Source organism: Seriola dumerili, unplaced genomic scaffold (genome assembly GCF_002260705.1).
Source record: "Seriola dumerili isolate Sdu_G_001 unplaced genomic scaffold, Sdu_1.0 BDQW01000149.1, whole genome shotgun sequence".
Taxonomy (NCBI): Eukaryota; Metazoa; Chordata; class Actinopteri; order Carangiformes; family Carangidae; genus Seriola; species Seriola dumerili.
The window spans coordinates 14994304-15014847 of record NW_019174404.1 but is presented as its reverse complement, the minus strand read 5'-3'; the positions used below and the strand labels follow the sequence as shown (position 1 = coordinate 15014847).

General features: G+C 43.5%; 1 protein-coding gene across 1 annotated transcript in view; it reads left to right on the top strand.

Annotated features, from left to right (window-relative positions):
- The window catches only part of LOC111225998 (AT-rich interactive domain-containing protein 1B-like), a 178992-nt gene that overhangs the window by 8865 nt on the left and 149583 nt on the right, over positions 1-20544 (top strand). Inside the window, exon 2 of the mRNA XM_022751071.1 lies at positions 15404-15607. Within this exon, the coding sequence (XP_022606792.1) occupies positions 15404-15607 (204 nt within the window). The remainder of the gene's footprint in view (positions 1-15403; positions 15608-20544) is intronic.

Sequence of the window (20544 nt, the reverse complement as noted above, 5' to 3'; positions counted from 1 at the left end):
GATGTGGAGTAGAGATATTTCGTCTTGGTATTTCTCTCATTTTCTTGCATTACACACCTCTGATATGGCCAAACTTGTGTTCGACATTCCAGCCACCCCTCTGACACAAACCGGATGAACTGGATTAGTTATCGACAACACAAGTGAACTTTATTCTGGAGTTTAAATGTCTTATTTCTTTAAGATGTTAATTCTTCCAAAGGACATCAATGCGGTTTGCAAGAGCAGGTGTTTGCTGTGCACAGTTAATCTCCCTGTGCAACTGTGCCAGTGTGTCTCCATGTGTTTCTAAGTGCAAGCACGCGTGTGCGTCTCCCTACTCAATGAACAGCCATAGTTACTGTTGGCTAAACATGCAAAGGTTACTGTAATGTCAGACACATGCCAGAGGGGAGTGTGGAATACCACATTAACATAATCCATAGACAACTGTCCCATTTACAAACATTGCCGTGCCAGGCCGATCACCACAGTGCTGCAGGAGCACATGACTGTTCCTGCTTCCGCTACGCTGCATGAGACTGAATGGACGAACTACAACGCAATGTGACTTGTCTGACGGAAAGATATTTCCAAGGACGATGGCTGGTTGTCAGATCTTGGCATTACTCGCCAGGACAAATTATGATGCTTGAACGTGAAGCATTCCTCTACTCTACCTGAGTCTGGCAGCTTACATTGCTCACACAGGTAGAAAATAGAAAAGATGTTGTTGTCTTGTCTGATGTGCTGGCTGCTGGGTGCACGTGCAAACACTTTGCTGTGTACTGTGAAAACTTCTAATAATTCAGTGGGTAGTAGTAGATTTGGCAACAGTTTATTGGAATCAGACTAATGTAGATCCTCCTGTGAAGTTTGATTTTATTTTTTCCTGATGAGAAGGTTGTGGTTAAATTTTATTCTGAATGCCAAAATTTACTACTGTGTTAGTATGAGAGTTTGAGAATAGATTTTCGGAGTGTTTCATTATCAAAATCTCCACAATTTTGCAGCAAACTTAGTTGTATTTGTTATTTTCTTAAGTCATAAGGCCAATTTTTCCAGCAGTTACTTGCATTCTTTAGAGAATCACCATAGAAATGAATACAAAGCAGCCACTGGACTAATATTTAAAGCATTCAGTGTTAATTAGATGTTTTATGGTAGTTGAGGTGGCTAACATGTTGCCCTCTCACCCGCTGGGGCTGGAGTCTGTGCCGACACTCGCAGTGATTGTTTTGATAATTATGTGTGCATAAGCCAGTGAAGAGGCTCTCTCTGCATTTTGAAAAATACATTTTATATTTACAGCTCGGTTTGACTGTGCGAGACTGCGCTTTCAGCATTGTTTTGAGGGATCCATTGTTTTCACTCGCATAACAGGCACTTTAATTAGTCTGTCTTTGGAAATTCCCTGTGTGTGTTGTGGTTTGTGTTGGACACTGCAGACTCCCACAGCTCCCAGACATTTCTCAACTTTTTTTTTTTTTTTTTTTTTTTTTTTTCACATTGGCCACATTCCAAAAGGCAGAGTCATGTGTGGAAACTTCTGCAAATTCACATTTTCTCCTCTGGTTGTTTAAAGCATAAACAACCCCTCCATCTCTCTCTACTGTTCTGTCTCGCCTCGTTTTCTTTTCCCCCAATTGTTTCCAAATCTCTTTCTCTCTGTCTTTTGGATGCTAGTTGTGGGTGACCTTGGCTGGTGACTACAGTGCCTACTCATTAAGTAGTAAAGATGAATGGTTCCATTATGGCAGGGGGAAAAAACGAGCGGGGCCAATTAGTGGTAATTAACAGCGGAGAGGGCGAAGCGCTCTGGAGGGCACCCTGACCCGGACTCTGAAGGGGGCAGAGGGGTGTAGGGGGCGTGTGTGTGGAGGAGATTTAGGTATATATGTGCAGAAACAGCGTGTATGAGGGAAGGTGAGCATGAGTACATGAGGTGTGAGTTAGGGGAGGTGATTATAGGTGTGTGTATTAATGTAATAGAGAGGTGTGTATTTTCTTGAGTGGGAGAGAGCTATAGTTGTATCAACAATGTATGTGAGAATGTGTAGTGGTTGAATATAGGCGTGTGTGTGTATATGTAGTCCGGGTTATGATTTTTTTTTTTTTATATGAGTGAATATGAGTATTAAGCCTATAGACAGGGTTTGTGGGTGTTTACTGGACGTTTACGATGTATGTGTGTTTTACATGTACATTATAAGGCAAAGCTCCTTTCAGACGTTCCTGTGTGCTGACCGATGGGGAAAAGCACGGGGGGATCCGGCACTTTTGAGCATTTAGAGGTGACAGAGGTCAACAGCCGGCAACACCTCTTTGACTTTTGACCCTGGTGTGATGTCACTCCCCCCTCCCTCACCCCTTTGGTGTGGCCAGGGAGCTTGTTAGGCAAAGGTCTGAGAATAAAAGGCCCTGAAATGCCAAGCCGATATACCATCAGCGCTAATGAACGTTTTGTGATGATTTTTGTTCTTAATTAGGATTTTTTGTGCTGATCTGCAATATTTTAGCATCTCTGCATCAAGGAGAAATTCAAGGTTGTTCACCAAGAGTTTTTCTTTCTCTCTCTCTCTCCCTCTGTCTCTCGCTTTCTCAGCAGCTGCGCTTGATTTATTCACCCCGCCTACCTTCCGTTTTTTTTTATCAGTTCTTGGGTGAAATTGTCACAGCCGTGTAATCCTTTGGGTGCCACTAGCTGGGAGACTTACACGTGTGCACGCATTCGGAGAGACGTGTGCGTGTTTGTAATGGTATTGGCGGCAGGGTGTTTAAACAGTAGGTAGCACCGGGTCTTGTGTCCAGCATGGAAATCCTGGCAAGTCAATAAAGAAATGTTCAATATACCAGTGAACGCTGTGTTGACACTTTAACAGACATGTAAGAACTGGCAGTTAGTGAGAGAGAGCATTTGTAAAGGCTGGAGATTTTTTAAGGTATTTTGCAAAGTGCTTGCAAAGTGCTGCTTTCAGGGCCCCTGAAATTGCAATGCCTGGTAAATGGATGGTTTGAGGAGTATACAATGTATTAGAAGTCAATTGTGCATGGGAGGGCCTATTTTCCATATCGCTAGCCGAACAAGTGTGTCACTGCATGTGTAGCTGTTGCACACAGACACACAACACACACATTCAGATTGTACATGCCCCCGCCTCATCTATTCCCCTGTTGCTTCAGTGTCTCTCGGCTTCGTCATGTGCAGGTTTGTGTGTAAGGTGGGGTTGGAGAGGGGGGGGGTTACACTGTGAGGGCCGTGGCATACATCAGAAACCATTACCCATAATGGCCTCTTTCCCCACACCACACATATCCATTCCCTTTCCCTCTTCTGACATTTATTTTATGACAGCTTACATATCAAATATTTAAATAAACAGAATCGGGGGCTTCGGCTGAGGTTTGCCCGGGGGGTGGGGGGGGTGGACTTGCAGCGGAGAGAGGAAGGGGATGGATGATGACATTCATTTCCGAAACAAGGAAAGAAAAAAAAAAAAACAGCAGCGGCAGAGAAGAAGGGGGAGAAAAAATGCTTCGCTTGGCTCCAATCAAAGCGGGCGGAGGACAGCGGTGGTGTTTTTTCGCTTACGCCTGGCAGCAGCGGTGACAGACGGTTGTGTATGCACATGTATGTATGAGTGCAAGTGTTAACGTGCGTGTGCACATTGTCACGGGGCTCATCCGTCAGTGTTTCCTGGGGACGCAGGAGGACGTGGGAGAAGGCCCTTGTGGCTCGTAAAAAGCAGTCCGCCATACTGAAGCAATATCAATTCTGCGGCAACCACCAAGGAGATCAGAGCTTGACACAAAATAACGAAAAGGGAAAAACAACAAGAAAGAAAGTCTAATGCAGCGGTGAGTGGAGGTAGGAAAAAAGAAAGGACAGAGGGAGGGAGATGAAGGTGAGGAGGAGAAAGATTTATCTCTTGTTTCCTCAGGAGAGGAAGATGGAGAGAAGGCAGGCTAAAAGTGTGAAGGGGAGAGGTAGAGAATGAAGGGGATGAAGAAAGAAAGCGAAAGGTGTGTATATATATGTGGAGAGACAGAGTGGTCCTGGGGTGCAGGCGGCCAGTCTTGTGCTGGCTGGCGTCGGTGGGAGGCCCATTACTGTCAGGCTAATCTTAAAATAATTAATTGCGAAGTCGACGCTTTTTAAAGAGTATTGTAATTGAATCCTAAATTAGGCTTGGGAAAGGGGACGCGTCCTGCTTTGCTGCAAGTCTGTTCCCATTCTCTAGTCAACCCCCCACACACACACACACATACACACACACACACACACACACACACACACACACACACACATGCACACACACGTCAGTGGGTCATGCGCACAGGCGGGCAGAAGGAAAAAAAAAAAGACAACAGGCGAAGGAAATGCTAATGAAATGCATATTTGGGGAGAAAGGGGCCATCTATAATTTAGCTGTGCTCTTTGAATGTGAATGATGTGTGTGCAAGCGCTGTGATTTATTTTTGTTGTGCAGAGGGATAATTCTGTCAGAGTAGGCTTTTATTCTTGTAAACAAATGTGGGGAAAAGAGCAGAATAAAAGTGGAGTAATAAAGTAAACAGAATGGTTTGAATACATTTAGCTGCTGGCATGAATAATTTGTATAGGGGACGGAGGGGTTTGATGAAAGAGAGATGACAGATATGAAAGCCGTTATATTGCCTGATGAAATTTTGGGTCGGCCTTCGATTCACTATTTTCTGGCACTTGTTTTCATTTTTGTGTGTTTCTTTCTCATGGATTAGTGCTGAGTATCTCTTCCTTTCCCACACCCGCACAAGCACATAGTCTTTGCAGACAAATGCACACCCAACATGCACCTTATAACCCCTCAAATCCTCCAAGGCCCTTTTGCGCTAGCCTCCGCACCGGGGCTCCGCTTAAAACGAGCAGCTCAATGTGCTTTCACTTACGCACACTACTTGCCCACATGGCTCCTCCTGGATGACCCCTGCAAAACTATAGGCTATAGAACTTTCTGGATCAAAGCTTTGGGAAGAAGGTCTGCCCTCCATAAACATCGGCCCTGCTCCATAACTCTGGCAGGAGCCCGGGAAGAAAGATGGCACATGGTGCGGGGTCAGGGAGATAGATCTGCAAGGCAATAATGGAAACTAAGCAAACAGATGCCTTTTTATAGAGACTAAAAAGTGGAGAAATTGAAGTAATGTGTGAGATTGTTGAGGCCCAAGATATAAAGGCTCTGATTTTCATAGTAATAGAAATTATTGTAGTTTTGGCAAATTGACTTCATTTTCTAATAATATATTTGTAATCTGTACTAACGATAATGGCTTCTGATATCGAAAGTATTTGATGTATTTGAGCTCATGAGGTGTAGTAAACACTGAGTAGATCAAAGGGATTACTAGATTAAGTAAACATGTTGATAGAGTTAGATAGTATTTTCTGTTATGCTGCACCGTGCTTCAGTCTCACCTCCATAAGCACTCAGGAACCAGTCTAACTACTCTGCCAACATGTTGGCCCATGCCGCCGCTCACCCCGACGCACTGGGCTGTGCATGTCAGGTTCAGCTTTAAAGTCATCTGTATTAAAATCCTTGTCAGACTTGAAATACAATGAAATTCTTTAGCTCTGGCACAAGAATCTGGCTGCATCTGTATGACAAATCAAACGTCCCTCATGCTGTTTTCCAAATGTTTGAAACCTATTCAACTCCTATTTGGCCCAGATCTGACAGCTATAAACTTGGCTCAGAACATCCCATTTTCTCCTGGCTGACTGGATGAATAACAGCAGAGAGGACAATATTGTGGTCTAGCTGAGCACGGCTGACTCCTCTGTCTCTGTGATCCCTCTATCAATAAGGAACACAGGCCTGTCAGAAGGCCTGCCAACTGTCTGGCTGTCCACGCAGCCTGCTCTCTACACAACATCTGGACACAGATGGTACACACTGATCACACACTCACACACACACATGCACAAAATACTTCTACACATGTTTTACTGATACTAGCAGACATTCACAGACATGCCGTGCATTTACAGTTGGTTAATATACCAGTGTGTGTGTGTGTGTGTGTGTGCGTGTGCATTCATGCATGCACACACATTCATATCCACAAATACAGTTTACTCATATTGTTTTCAAAATCATTTATTTTTTACTATCAGCCGTGATGTGTAAAATATATATACACTGGTTCACACGAACATTGCCTCATGGGTGAATACATACATTGGTTACTCTCTCTCACACACACACACACACACACACACACACACACACACACCTTCTTTCACAGATTTGGACACATGGTGAAATCTATGTGTTGCTGCCAAAAGATCTGCTGCCTCCCCTGGGAAATATGTGCATCCCTTTAATATGTCTGGCCTTTAATAAAAACCTGAACATAAAAGGTCGGTCAAGGTTCACTGTGTAAAACAACTCATGATCAGGGTACTTATTCTGGCCACATAGTAGCTTGCTCTGATAGAGATTCTGTAGATGTTTGCAGTCTTACTAAGTACTGAATTTAATGGCATTAAGATTTAGCTTTAGTTTCATTTTATTCTCTCAGAATAAAACAGATGAGACAAATGAAAACTTTCATCTTTTAGATGAAAAAAGACTTAAAAGGGATGGATACCATGCAGGAGATGTATATAGACAGTTATTTTCAGCGTGATCATATCCAAATTTAATTAAGGCCCTTTAGTTGCAAATGTCACTCAATTTTCTCAGTCATATGTTATTCATATGGTCTGGCACAGCCAGTCCACCATAAACATTGCTGCCCCGGGGCTTAGCAATAATAGGAGTGAATGGTGGAGTTCAGTGTGAATCATGGTTGTGTATGTGCAGTCAGGCCATGCATCAAGGCTCCCACAGGCCTGGAGCCTCTCATTGATCGGCCCAGCTCCCCCACCTCATGTTCCCAGCCAGCTTCTGTGATTGATTCCCAGTCATGGCCCAGGAGATGGGAGGCCTGGCCTGGGCTCACAGAGCCTGCGGCCTCCCAGAGGGTGACCTGGAGGGGCTGCGGGAGGAGGGAAGCCTATTTCCAGGGCCCCTAACGCAGGTTGAGGAGCCCATTTCTGGGGAAGCCTTCACAGTGGGGTGGAAGAGTGGAGGCTCACATTCATTACAGGAGAAAATTAAGGCCACGTCTGCTGCTGCTGATGTGGAGGTGTGGGGAGAAAGAAAGTGGGGTGGAGTGAGTTTCAGTGCATGTATACAGGAAGTGAAGAAGTGAAGAGATATTGGTGCAGGGAGGTTTAAAGGGGAACAACACTACCATAACATGCTATTACACAATCTACCATAACCACACACACACACACACGCACACACACTGTTAAATTACCACCGAAAGCTGGACCCCAGTTACAATATTCAAGTCTCTAACCTGCTGTGTTCGCATCCACACTGAACATCGCTGGCGCCACGCATCAACAGGCCCCTCTCCATGTCACTTTATGATGGTCGAGCAGAGGGGGAAAAAAATTATATGAAAATCAATTTTTTTTCTAATTAACTTTGTAAATTTCCCGCTGAGCTATCAGAAGTGGGGGCCTCGTGTGTCGTGCCGAGTCCGATAATGAAATCAATTTGGTTCAAATTGTTTCAGGTGACTTTTAATGAGTATCTAATATCCGCCTGAGGAAGGAAGGTCAGGATATCTGTTTGTTATTTGTGTTTTTGTGTGTCTTTTTTTTTTTTTTTAAGTGATGGATCACCCGCAGGAGAAATATGGATGGTTCCACCCCGGAGGACTGGGCAGTGCTCCAAAACAAACAGCGTGAATGTAAATCCTTGTTTTTAGGGGAGGCTCTTTAACCGCACCACAGGTGTGACCTAGTTTGACTATTTGCTTTTTATAGATACAGTGCATTTGCTTTTTTATTAATATTTATCCTTGATTAAAATACTTTTTTTTTTTTTTTTAATTGGAATATTACACCTTTGTTTCAGGAGCGCCAAACAAAATCAGGTGGAGAAGTGCTTAATAACAGGGGGGACTTATTGTGGACTTGCTTTAGATGGAGCTTTCACATTCATAATTTACTCTCCTCCCTCTCCTTCAATGGGCAGCCTCCCAGCCTGAGGAGCTTGTTAAGCTTTGCCTTACAGGGAAGACTAATGGATGGCAGAGAAAGCCCCCTCAGGACCCTTTAGCATCGTTTCTGTTGGTCTGCTCGCTTAGTATTCACTTATGTATTTTCACCCTACTCTGAGCACAATATCATGAATAACCATAGCTAATTCATAAACACACTTGGTGATACGGGACCTCGTTCATAATTATCCAAGCTGCAGAAACGCAGTTCCTCTCCAATACCATTCCATTAGCAAAGGTGGTGATTTCCTTGAATAAGAGGGGAATCTAGGCTGCATATTTAATACCAGCATTTTGGCTCGGCTACGGGGGACGTGGGAAACGAAAGGGCAGTGCATTTACTCAAATAGCCTGTTCTTTCTCTTTGGGGCAGATGGAGTTATTGTTATTTTCCTCTCTCCTGCCCCTTTTTTTCTCTCTTTCATTTGGCTGTGTAACAGCATCTCTCCATGGGGTTCTGCGGGCTGGGGAAGTTAGAGAGGAGCGCATTCCTCTCGTTCCACCACGGCCCTCAGATGAAATGGGCTTTTTCGGCAGCTCTCCTCTGTCCCAGGGTCACGGCAGGCAGGAAGAACACAGGACTGAGAGACAAGGAAAGACTGGGATTGTAGCAAGGCCTGCACTCTTCTACATCAGTATCAGATTCTATGAAAATAGGCGAGCAGCCCTGCTAGAGGTGCCTCCACTACTTCCTGAAAGCATTTTGTCATATGGTTTGAAAACACATGCTCAGCACATGTAAAAACAGTCAGCGTGTTAGAAGAGAATGGAGAATTTTGATCTTTGACCAGACTTGAACAACACTACAAAATGTCCCATAGAAAGAGTCTTCCCCCCCCCCCCCCCCTTACTAGAACCTGTACATGTTTATCTTTTTTTAATCTGTTAGTCTACCCTATTTTGTATTACAGTGGTGAAAATCTAAATAAATTCAGTCTTCTTCAGAAAACTGCATCCTAGCAGGAGATTTGACTGGCAAATATGCACTCTCTGTTCTTCCACACGTGTTTCCTCTACTGTTTGCAGACAATTGCATTCTATTTGTTTTCATTCTCTAATGGTGTGTCGCCGGCATGTCAGGCGCATCTCGTTTTGTCATTGAGGGGTTTTTTTTTTTTTTTGTGTGTATCCCCGCTGCTTCTTTCACTCTCAGTCTCGGCGAAGGAAAAGGGCTCCGGTGACCCTTCGACCCCAATCTCACTTGAGACAGATGAAGCAGCCTCTCTCCTTCTCCTTCTCCCTCTTCCTCCCTCCCCGCTCCCCTCCTCTATCCCATCCCCCACCTCCCCTCTCCTCTCTTAATGACGTCTTTGTGCTGGCCGTGATGAACCGAGCGCCCGGCAACTTTTCCTGATGCACATGGGAGGGGGTTGGAAGTGGTTGGTGTGTTTCTGAGCACTGAGCGAGTTTCTGATGTGTATGTGTATGTGTGTGCGTGTGTGAGTGAGTGTGAGTGTGTTTGTGTGTGGTGTAAATATTGGTGTCAAACGCAGAGGGCACACCGATCAACAGCTCCGAGGACAACGCAGGAGAGAGACCGATTATGTGCGTTGCGCCAAACACAAAGGCAGGCTGGCCGGCCGCATAACAACAGCCTGTTATCTGGCTTCTCTCTGTCTGCCTTTCTTTCTCAACTCACAGCATCACTGCCAAACATACACTGTGTATGTATGCATACACCCCCACCCTCCCCAATCTCCTCTATGACTGTCACTGCCTGCACCTCTCTCTCCTCAGATGATTTCATACTTCTCATTGCTAGCCAGCCTTCATGCCTAGCTGCCTGTGCCATCCAGGCATACCGGGCTGAGGAAAGGCAATTTGGCTCTACCCAGCTCCCCGCGGACCAGTGCTACTCTTCACACTGTCATTCGTTATGAGACTTTTTTTTTTTACTAACAAGGCGTGCGTACTGAGATGCAGGATGGGATTGTGTTTCAAGACATAATTCACTGAATTTGGTCCTCTTAGCGATGCGGCAGTCACAAGGGAACACCAGCATGCACACAGCTCAGTTACTTCACTACACACTTACACAACAAGTTCTGTTTTTAGAATGGGATACATTGATGTGAAAAAATAGAAGAAAAAAAAAAAGATCTGTCTAGGCTAAGTGTTGTGTTTGGTTGACAGGATTTAGTATTTAGTTAACTTGCTTGAATCCTGGCAGTGAAATTAAATGATGAACCGATGCTAAAGAGTGATCCATTCCTCATGGAGGCCGGACAGGGAGGAGTTAACAGCGCGCTGCTCCTCTCCTCTCCGCTTGATGACATCAGTATTGTCTCTGCATCCATGAAATTAATTTTTCTAATCTTAGTCAGCAGGAGCGGGGGAATTTGCACACATTAATATGGAACTCGATCTGTACTCGCCCACAGCTGCAGTCTCTCTTCTCCTTTTTCTCCCTCTTCTCCTCTCCCATCTTTTCTCTTTTCACCCTCTCTGTTTTTTTTTTTGTTTTTTTTTTCTGCTTGAAACAGTAGGCCCAAATGCACAGGGTTTCAAGCCTGAAATGCGGAGCTTTGTTCTGGAGGCCGAGGCAACGCTGGGCCCCGCAGTGTAATAGGAATTGGAGAGTGCTCTGCTGCATGGTTTAAATAAATAACATAAAAGACAAGGCTGATTGTCCCAGCAGACCAGCCGGCTCTGGCTGCAGCATGTTGATTCTCCAGAGACAGACGCGGCACTGAGGATAAAGAGGATCCGTTGACAATAATTATCCTTATTTGTTTCTCCTCACAAATACACACAGGCTAAAATGGTTTCATTACACAGGAGTAAGAGCTGGGATTCTTTAGTAGTCCCTCCAAGAAAAAGAGAAGATAATCAATACCAAAAGAGGCATCTTGGGGCTAATTTTCATACACAATCAGGTTTGATGCATCTTTTTAAGGTGATATTCAGAACCATTTTCACACGGTGCTAATTTGCGCCATGTGAGTGCCAAATAGGTCTTTACACTTAATAGCTGAAAAATATGAATCAATTTTTTTTTGCACATCACGCTGAAGACGCAAGAGTATCCAAGCAGCTACGTATATATAAGCTGTAGAGCACCAGTACTGTCACCTATCCAACAGGAAGAAGCTGTTGGAGGCAGCGTTAAGCCACCAGGTGATATAAGGGATCATGATAGTTCACTAAATTGCTCTTTTGACGTTCAAACAATTTCTGAAGCAGCCGTCGCTCAATACAGCTGATTGTAGCCTATAAAGCACATATGAGAGAACATCTTTTATTACAGTGTTGGTTGTATGAAGACCCTGCAGTCCTGATGATACCTGTAGAGTAGCAACACTGATCTCACTGTATTGTTACTAGACCTGCGAAGAGGGTGAGCATGTCTCTGTCACTGTTTCCTGTGTGTGTGTGTGTGTGTGTGTGTGTGTGTGTGTGTGTGTGTGTGTGTGTGTTTGTGTGTGTGTTTGTGGATTGTAAATAACTGAAATGAAGGGCTGATGCAGACAGGTGATGATTTGGTCATCTTGTGTGAAGGACAAGGTTAGCAATAGCCACAGGGACACTGTGTGTGTGTGTGTGTGTGTGCGCATGCATGTGCGTGTGTGTGTGTCCCAGCCCTGCTCCAACACGTTCATTCACCACGGCTGATAAATCAGAATATTTTTTAAAATAATTCCCGCATTCAAAATGAAATTGGAATAATAACCATTTACCAATATTGTTTTATGTTTGTTTGATCCCAGTGTGTGTCTCATAATCCACATATCCAAGCCTTTTGTGTCGAGCGTTTTGTCTCTTTCTGATTAACAACTTAGCACATTAAAGCGAGAAGGAGTAAAATTATTTTCGCAACATAAAAATGCTGTCGATTGAGCTCAGAAAAGCAATTTAGCAGGTTTCACCCCACAGTAATTTCACCCATGTTCTGTTTTAATGGCTTTGTTTTGCAAAAAAAAAAAAAGAGTCAGAACACTGGAGAGGAGTTCATAAATTGAATTTTAAATTTAGCAGTAGAATTACTATTGTCCCCCATGCCTCCTCCCCCTCCTCCACTGAATGGCATGCCCAGATGAACAAAAGTGAGAAACACATTTGAAGAAAATAAAAAACAATTTCTGTGTATTCCCTCTAGTTTTTTTTTTTTTTTTTTTTTTTTCCCGCTGTCCCTCCTGGCACAAACACGATTCACTTCGTGTCATATTCATAATTTTTTTCCTAAGTACAGCCATTTCTCTGAGGGGAGAAAAAAAAAATGTTTCAATTTGTCAAGAATTGTTGTCGGGTTTTTTTGTGCCTAGTGGTGTGAGGGAAATGGTGGGCATATCTCTAGGAAAAGGCTGCAGTGGGCTGAAATCTCATTTAGTGGAACTTGTCATGAGAGCAGATATGAGGCTCCGTTTGGGGAGGCAGAGAATAGTCTCTTTTTTTTTTGCCTCTGTGGACAGGTGTGGATAATGCCATGTGTGGAAGATGGACCAATGTATCAGATAGCTCTATATAATTTTATTGCGGCTGTTTTATTTAAGAATTCCCCACAAGTGTACGTGTTAGTGTGTGAGAGAGAGAGAGAGAGAGAGAGCAGGAGACAGATGAGATCAACAGTGAGAGCCAGTGCAAGATTTTGCTAATACACATTTCTATGTGTGTGTGTTTGTGTGTGTGTTTAATCGAGCATCAACTTCTCAGCTCCCAAAACTCTGAAGTTGTTTTCATGTGTCCACTACCTTTTTAAGTGCAGCAGTTAATTTTTTATTTATTTATTTTTGCCTGTGTGTGTGTGTGTGTGTGTGTGTGTGTGTGTGTGTGTGTGTGTGTGTTGGTAGCCGTGTGAGCGGATTTACTCGTGTTGCGCTCAGCATTTTTGGCAAACGGAGGACCTCTTGAGATGGATTGGTGAACTGGATGGGGTTTGGGAGGGTGTGTGTGTGTGTGTGTGTGTGTCCCATATCACGGGTGGCACAGTGCCCTGGATTTTCAGAAACTGGAGAGTGTCGCCCTTTCACTGCAGATATTGCTTAGTGGACCTGTGTGTGTGTGTTGCTTGTGGTGTGTTGTGGGTTTTCAAACATTTAAGCTGGTCATGTGTTGCCCTCCACTCTAGCAAAAACACCACTGTCGCCACATTAGAAACGTATGACCAGTGTCGGTTTTAGTACGTCGATAATACCCTAAAACAAATCTCTCCTTTGATGTTCACTTAACTCTGTGTATTGCCCAGTTCACACATACTGTACTTAGGGACTAAATCTATTTTAGTTGCATTCTGGATGGTGTTATTAGATCACTCTTGTTCCTGTTCAGTCAGGCTCTTCATCGTCTTACTGAGCCATAAGGAGACAAATTATATGGTGATTCAAGGTTTTCTCTCCTAAAAGATCCAATCTCGATTAAATTTAGCTTCTTGAGCCTCACGTTCATCCATCAATATTTCAGAAATACAAATGACATTTCTATCAAAAACATTTTTAAATGGGCTTAACTCCAGAATGGCTCATAACGTTAATTATTCCCTAACGTGCTTTACTCCACTGCTGGCAATCATTTTGTCAGATGAGATGTCAGTTTCCTCTGGTGCTTAAATATTTCATTTTATATCGGTATTGGTGACTTCAGCCTCTGCAACATAGGGAATATCAGCAGCTTCATACATGAATGGCAAAGTAAAGACTACAGTACATGAGCAGGACTACAAGCATGCATTAACACACACAGTGAAATGTCAAAGAGGCATTTTTTCTCTTTCTCAGGATTAGACTCTTGAAATCCTGGTGATGCTGCCCTTTGCAGGATAACCCCCTCCCCTCACAAGCACTGACATACACCTCCATGCTGTGAAATAACTTTTAGACACCCGAGAGCACTCATTCCTCCCTCTCTGGCTTTCTTTCTCAATCTCTCTCACTACCCAAACAGGGTTTTTCTTCTCTCTCTCTCTCTCTCTCTCTCTCTCCCTCTCCTCCACACTACTCCACACACATGCCTCAGTAGACAAAACCACTTTAAAACTAGAGCACCGTAACCGTCCGCACGTAACCTGCTGAATAAAGTGCTCCCATCCCCTGGCATGTCTTCTTGATATTAGCCTGGCAATATGAGGCAGCAGCAATTTCTCCTCTACACTAGACGAGGTGATATTGAGTTGGGGAGAAGAAAGGGAACTGAGGAGGGAGCTGGTGGTGGTGATGGAGGAGGAGGAAAATGTCTGTGTGTGTGTGTGTGTGTGTGTGGGGGGGGGGGGGGTAGTTACTTGGAGATGAGAGAGGAGAAGTGAAAGTGTGTGTGTGTATATGTGTGTGTAAGAAACAGTAGGAACAAAATGTCATAAATCACACATGATCCTACACGGCGGAGACAAAAGGGAGAAGGCATGAGAGGAGAAAGGGAAGATAGAAGAACTCCACATTATCTGCCCGGCAGACAGACAAACACGCCGCTACGGGTGACGGATTAGCATTAGCCCGACGCACTGTACTGGAATTTTGCAATGGCTCACTGAGACCCCAAACAACCCCTAAAAAGTCTCTGAAATACTTACAATGGAATAAATCTCCCTTGACACATTCTCTTTCTTCTCTTTGATTTTTTTTTTTGTGTGTGTGTGTGTGTGTTCATATAAGAAGCTAGATCCCCAGGTGTGGCTTTGGAGAGCAGGTGCTTTGACTGCTTGACTGCCCTGAATTCCCTCCAGGGATTTAAACTTGCAAACCTGTTGCATACGTGTAATGGAAAGTTTGGATCCTTGCCAAACTCTTAACCATTACATGTTCTCTTAGTAATTCATAGGAGCATAAACTCAGTGTAATGATCACTATTTCTGCTATTTGCTGTAAGCAACAACATAGTGAGTGAGAAGGGAGCGCTGTACAGTGATTATTGGCACTGTTGGGCTGTGGTTGTGGGAACAAGGCCATAGAGCTTTTATTGCTATTGCTTCCCATCGCTTTAAACAACATTTACAACTCTTTTAAAACCCTTTCAGACATTAAAACAAAGATACAAGCTTCAGGTTTTAATTAAATCATTTTACTTTGGCTCTCCTCCAGCAAAGTTTGCTCCCGATCGCTGTGCAATAAACATCTTTGCTTACTTAATTCCATTTGTAGTTCATTTATGACCTGTAGACCTTAATTTAAGGCTTCCACTTGCTGTGCAATTATAAAATAAATCAATGGTGGCTGTGGTTTGGAGTGTGTGCATTAAGTGGACCTCTGTCAGGGGTTCCAACTTGGCAGATGGTGGATGAATTCATTTGAACGCCTCTCAGACAATAGCAATGCGCCTTCATGAATGACTGTGAAATATTAGCCAAGAAAGAAATGCTGATGACGTATCGTTAATCCCTCTTTTACCTCTACAGGTGTCCTCCATGGACTTCATGGCTTTGAAGCGCTCGCAGCTGTACGGCATGGCGAACAATCCCTACTCCACTCCACAGCAGCCAGGGGGTGGCCCTTACCCCTCTAGCCAGCCATACACGTCGCCTCCTCCGCACCGATATCCAATGAGCATTCAAGGGAGGGGCCAACTGGGCATGGGCGGAATGCAGTACCCTCAACAGCAGGTATGTCGACGAACCCAAACACTGCATGTGTGTGTGTCTCACTGTGGCTCATGAGCGAGTCAGCCCCCTCTGCAGTGCCATTCCAGTTATTGTAGCTGGTATTATAAGCGATATTGCGGTGGGACGTTCGCTTCTCGTCGTGAACATTCTCCAGCGATTTTCCCCTGAAGGCTTGGCATGTTCAATTTGAGACGCAGCCTAAAATACCAGGCAGCACATCTCACACCCCGGCATGTGGTATTGTCACTCCCGTTCATCACTCAGTTCCCCTTAGACACCCACTGGAGAGAGATGGGTTTGATGCTGTGTGTGTGCGTGTGTGTGTGCGCGTGCATGGTATGAGTGTAAGGATGTTCATATACCTATGCTTGTTTGATGGAGAATTTGTATGCTTGGTTACGTATTTCTATATGCTTGTGTGTGTGTGTGTGTGTGTGTGTGTGTGTATGCTTATTTGTTTGAGCTTTTTTTTTTTTTTGAATGCACGAGTCTTTGATTATGTGTGTGTGTGTGTGTGTGTGTGTGTGTGTGTGTGTAGTGGAATGCTCACTGTGTAGTAAACATAGATGCAGCACACCCGACCCACGTCAGAGTCTCTGTGCAACACAATAGGCCTGTGTTGGAGACAATAGTGCTTCTGTCTGCTTTATTGAGTCTTAAATAAATCCCATTTGGACTGGAAGGGTGTGTGTGTGTGTGTGTGTGTTAGAGGGAGAGATAGAGAGTAAGTATGCATGTGTATTAATCTGTGTGTACTGTATATATATGTCTGCGTGTGAATCTATGTGTCCCACATTTGTAGCAGTAAGTGAACTTCCTCTTCTGTGTGGAAGACGATAAAGTTCCATCAGTGTAGCTTGTAGTGAAACAGCAGTACTGAGCTTCACAGCAAGGGTGGGTGGGGGTGGGGGGTGGGGCACACAGTGTCCCCTGCTGTTACTGCCTGCTATATTTAGTCAGCCTGGACTGTTGGTCTGGACTTGGACATCTCTCATGGGGGCAAGCAAGCTTCCACACATAGCAAGACCACAGGGAAAGAGAGAGAGAGAGAGGGAGGGAGAAAGATGGCGAGAGAAGGAGGAAAAGACAGATGGACTGACAGACAGACTTCCAACATTGTCTAAAAATATTGTAGAAACAGGCGCACATGTCGTAGCAGAGAAAATTGATGCGTATTGCTCATGTATAAATATGGAGATCACCAACACCCTTTCACATTATGCAGTTTATTTTAAGAAAACATCATGTGGAGATAGAGACATTGAGACATTAACAAATTGGGTTAGAGTGTTTCTTAAAGACTTAAAGGGTTACTACACTGGTTTTACATATGTGAAGATGAGTTTACTCATTGTGGGGAGTACATCTCAGACTGAAAACAGTTGTATCATGTCTTTTGTGGCTTTGGAGGAGCTTTCTACAGTGTGAGAAAATTACCAATAATGTCAACAGGTTACTTTGACATTACAAACGAGGGTTGAAGGAGGGAGATGTGGTCGTCTACCAGGCAGCGAGAGAAGTTGCATGATGGGAAGTTTACAAACCCAAACTATGTACTAAAAGTCAAGTTATCTTGGCCTCAATTTGCTGCGTCAGTTTTGATAATCTGTTTAAATCTGTGTCTTGCAAGTTCCGCAGATTTGATGGAAGTGCAATAATGAGTATCAGAATCAGAATTATCATAAATATATATTAATGCATTTTTTTGTGTTTATGTTTCTACTGTTTTGGTTAAGGATGTGTGGGCTATGTGTGTTTATAATAATGATTGTAATTATAAGAAGAAGAAGAATTTAGTCTTTAATTTAAGTCTTTAAGTTACATATAAAAAATAAAATGAACACTCCACTCTTATTGCGAAACAAAAATGAATAAATAAATACAAATAATAACAATAATGTTGACATACCACTGATGTACTCTATCAAATAATCTCATTTTTGTCTCACTGGTTACACTGTGCTCTGCAGTCCAACAGGGAGGCTTCATCTCAGACTTCATTACCCAAGCTGCAGGTCTAAACCTCCTCTGATGCATTTTGATGATGTCAACACTCAAAATAAGCACTAGTGAGCCTGCTCAGGGGTTTTGCAGTATGATATACACACATTTGGGAGCAAGTGGGGGTGTATATGTAAAGACATGCTGTGCATAGAGAGTAATGCCAATACATGATGATGTACAGTCAGTCACACGCACAAAAATACATCCCTGGTACTGTTTTGTGATGAAATCCTCGGGCGTATTACATAGGGGAGGCTGAGCGTCGGCGTAGCAATCACAGTGTAGCGCTATGGAACGTAATTAGTTCAAATAGAATTAGTTGTTCACTCTGGCTATAGCCATGGGAGCTGCGCTTCTAAAGTTTCTAATTATCTGGCTCTGGCTTTAAAAGCAGCACCACCACATTGCCTATCTGCAACCAGTGAAATCTAGCTCACAGTAATGAGTTCGGAGGAGGAGGTTTAATTCTACTCTCTCAGATGAGCATAATGAGCCTCACCTACAGAAAAGCGGTCAGGGGTCTGATCAGGGAGGAGTGGGGAGGGCTAAAAAAAAAAAAAAGATCCCCCAGATGTATACTGCAAAATATACTATACATCAAGTCTTAAAGCGACTGTTGTGGACATGATTTCATCTCTCTCTGGAGGAGGACAAAACAGCCTCTTTCTAAACCTCAAATGTTGCAAAACTGTCCCAGGATCAGCTGCAAAGAACAATCTCACCAGCTTGACTGGCTGCATCAGCAAGAGGGATTGTGGGTGATGTTAAGACGCGGCACGCATTATCCCCCATGATGCATCGCGCTTCGGGGCTGAGACCTCAGCTTGTCACAGCCGAGCATGCTGGGATGTTGCCAGGCAACGTGACGTCAACAAAGATATGTGTGTACGTCTATCTCTGAGATTTCCCCAGGACTGATCGACTGTCTGTGTGTGCGTGTGAGAGTGTGTGTGTGTGTGTCTGCGTTTGTGTAGGGGGTTTTAGCAGAGGAACAAAAGGTCCTCTTTGACTGCCTTTCATTATTATGATTAAATCCTGCTAAAATTAAGCCCCACTCGTATTAAATAAGGACTCCACAGCAATACATACATTTCATGCAGTGGAGGCATTGGATACGTGCAGGGGCTCACCTCCATCCTTTACACAAGAATGACATTACAGAATACACACTGCAAATTTCATCTTTGTAACAGCTTTGATATATGTACTTAAAACCACTGTAATTACTCCTGATTAGAGCTGCACTACAGTTATTGCAAGTAAACACCATAACCAGGTTTAGATTTTTAAATGAAAGGGTCAGTTCACCCAAATCATAATAACACTTATTTTGACACTTATCCCTAGTCATGTCTAGCCATATCATAGTTTTTGTTTTCTTTGACCAGATCTCTGACATTTCCACTCTCACTTTCTAATAAATCCATGAAATACCCCAAAAACCAAAAATTATATTGAAAAAAATCAAAAGCAAAATATATATCTAGAATTTGAATCCCCATTAATCAAGAACATTCAGTTCCTGTAAATAGTTTTTATTGGAACTACTTCCTACTGAAAAAAAACAGTCCCTCTGAAAACTGTTGACAGCAATGTCTGTGGATTATCCACAGCATCCAGAAGATGTATTATTTACTCACCAGAGATGAATTATTTTTCAATTTTATGATTTTCTGTGGCTTGTGTACACCCACAGATCATCAACTCTGCTAATTTATTGTTATTTCCGTGTTCATTATTTCCTACAATTTATCGCAACACCTTGACTGAACTGGTCCCTTCATCTGGTTGTTCGCAGTGGAATGGTGATTGGTGTACAGTACATGTGAACATACTCACAGTGTGTGTAACCCAGAGGCTACGGCTGACCGTTGAGTGCAGGTTGAGTCATTGTTTCTGGGGAGGCGCGTTTACCTGTTCAGGCCCTCAAGCTTAATGTCTGGAGCTTTCTTTCTTTTCTGTACATGCACATTCACATGCATGCTTGTACAGACATTTTCCCGCTTACCTATGCATATGCTGATGTGATCGTACAGGTACTCTCACACATGCACCAACACATTCTTAACACTGCAGTTCAGTGCCAATTAGGTACTCTGCTCATGGCCTCCTTGTCTTAATCCAGTCATAGGAGGCAAGCACAGACACCAATCTGACTGTTGATGTCTCGGAGAGAAAAAAATCAACCTCTGTTATTAGCCTCCAGCAAATAAGCCCAGAACTTGCATTAGGTGTAGTTAGCATCACGCTGCGTCTGAATGCATGCGTGTGAAAGACAGTTTGAGTGTGTCAGAAAGGGTGAGAGACAGAGTGTGCATTTGAAAGAGTGTAAGCAACTATATGTGTATGTGTGGAGTGATGGGAGCCAGAACAAACATATCAGAAGAAGAAGAAAAAAAGAAGAGGAAGAGGAGGAAGTAGAAGGAGGAGGAGGCGGGTGTCTTGGGGATGACAGGCCACACGAGAGAAGCGTCACTGTTTGGGAAGTGGAATGAAGTTGAAAGCAAAAAAGAGAGAGAGAGAGAGAGAGAGAAAAAAAAAACAGCGCCGCCAATTCCAAGCGTAATTTCCTGTGATGTCAAAGTTGGCAGACAGAGAGGAAAAGGAATTTGAAGGAAACATTAGTGTTTGATGTGAAAAGAGGGGAGGGGTGAGGGAGCAGGAGAAAAAAAAATTTCCTGGGAAATGAAAGAGAGAGAAAGAGAAAAAGGAAGTGTGTGTGTCTGTGTGTATGTGTATGTGTATATGTGTGTGTGTGTGTGTGTGTGTATGTGTGTGTGTGTGTGTGTGTGTGTGTGTGTGTGTGTGTGTGTAGGGGGTTGAATGTGTCAACGAGTCAGGCAGAAACCATTACCAGCGTTGGCTGTTTGTTCCTTACACACTGGGCCAACTTAATAGAAGCCAAGCATTTAAAGTCAAGTGGAATTGTGGCT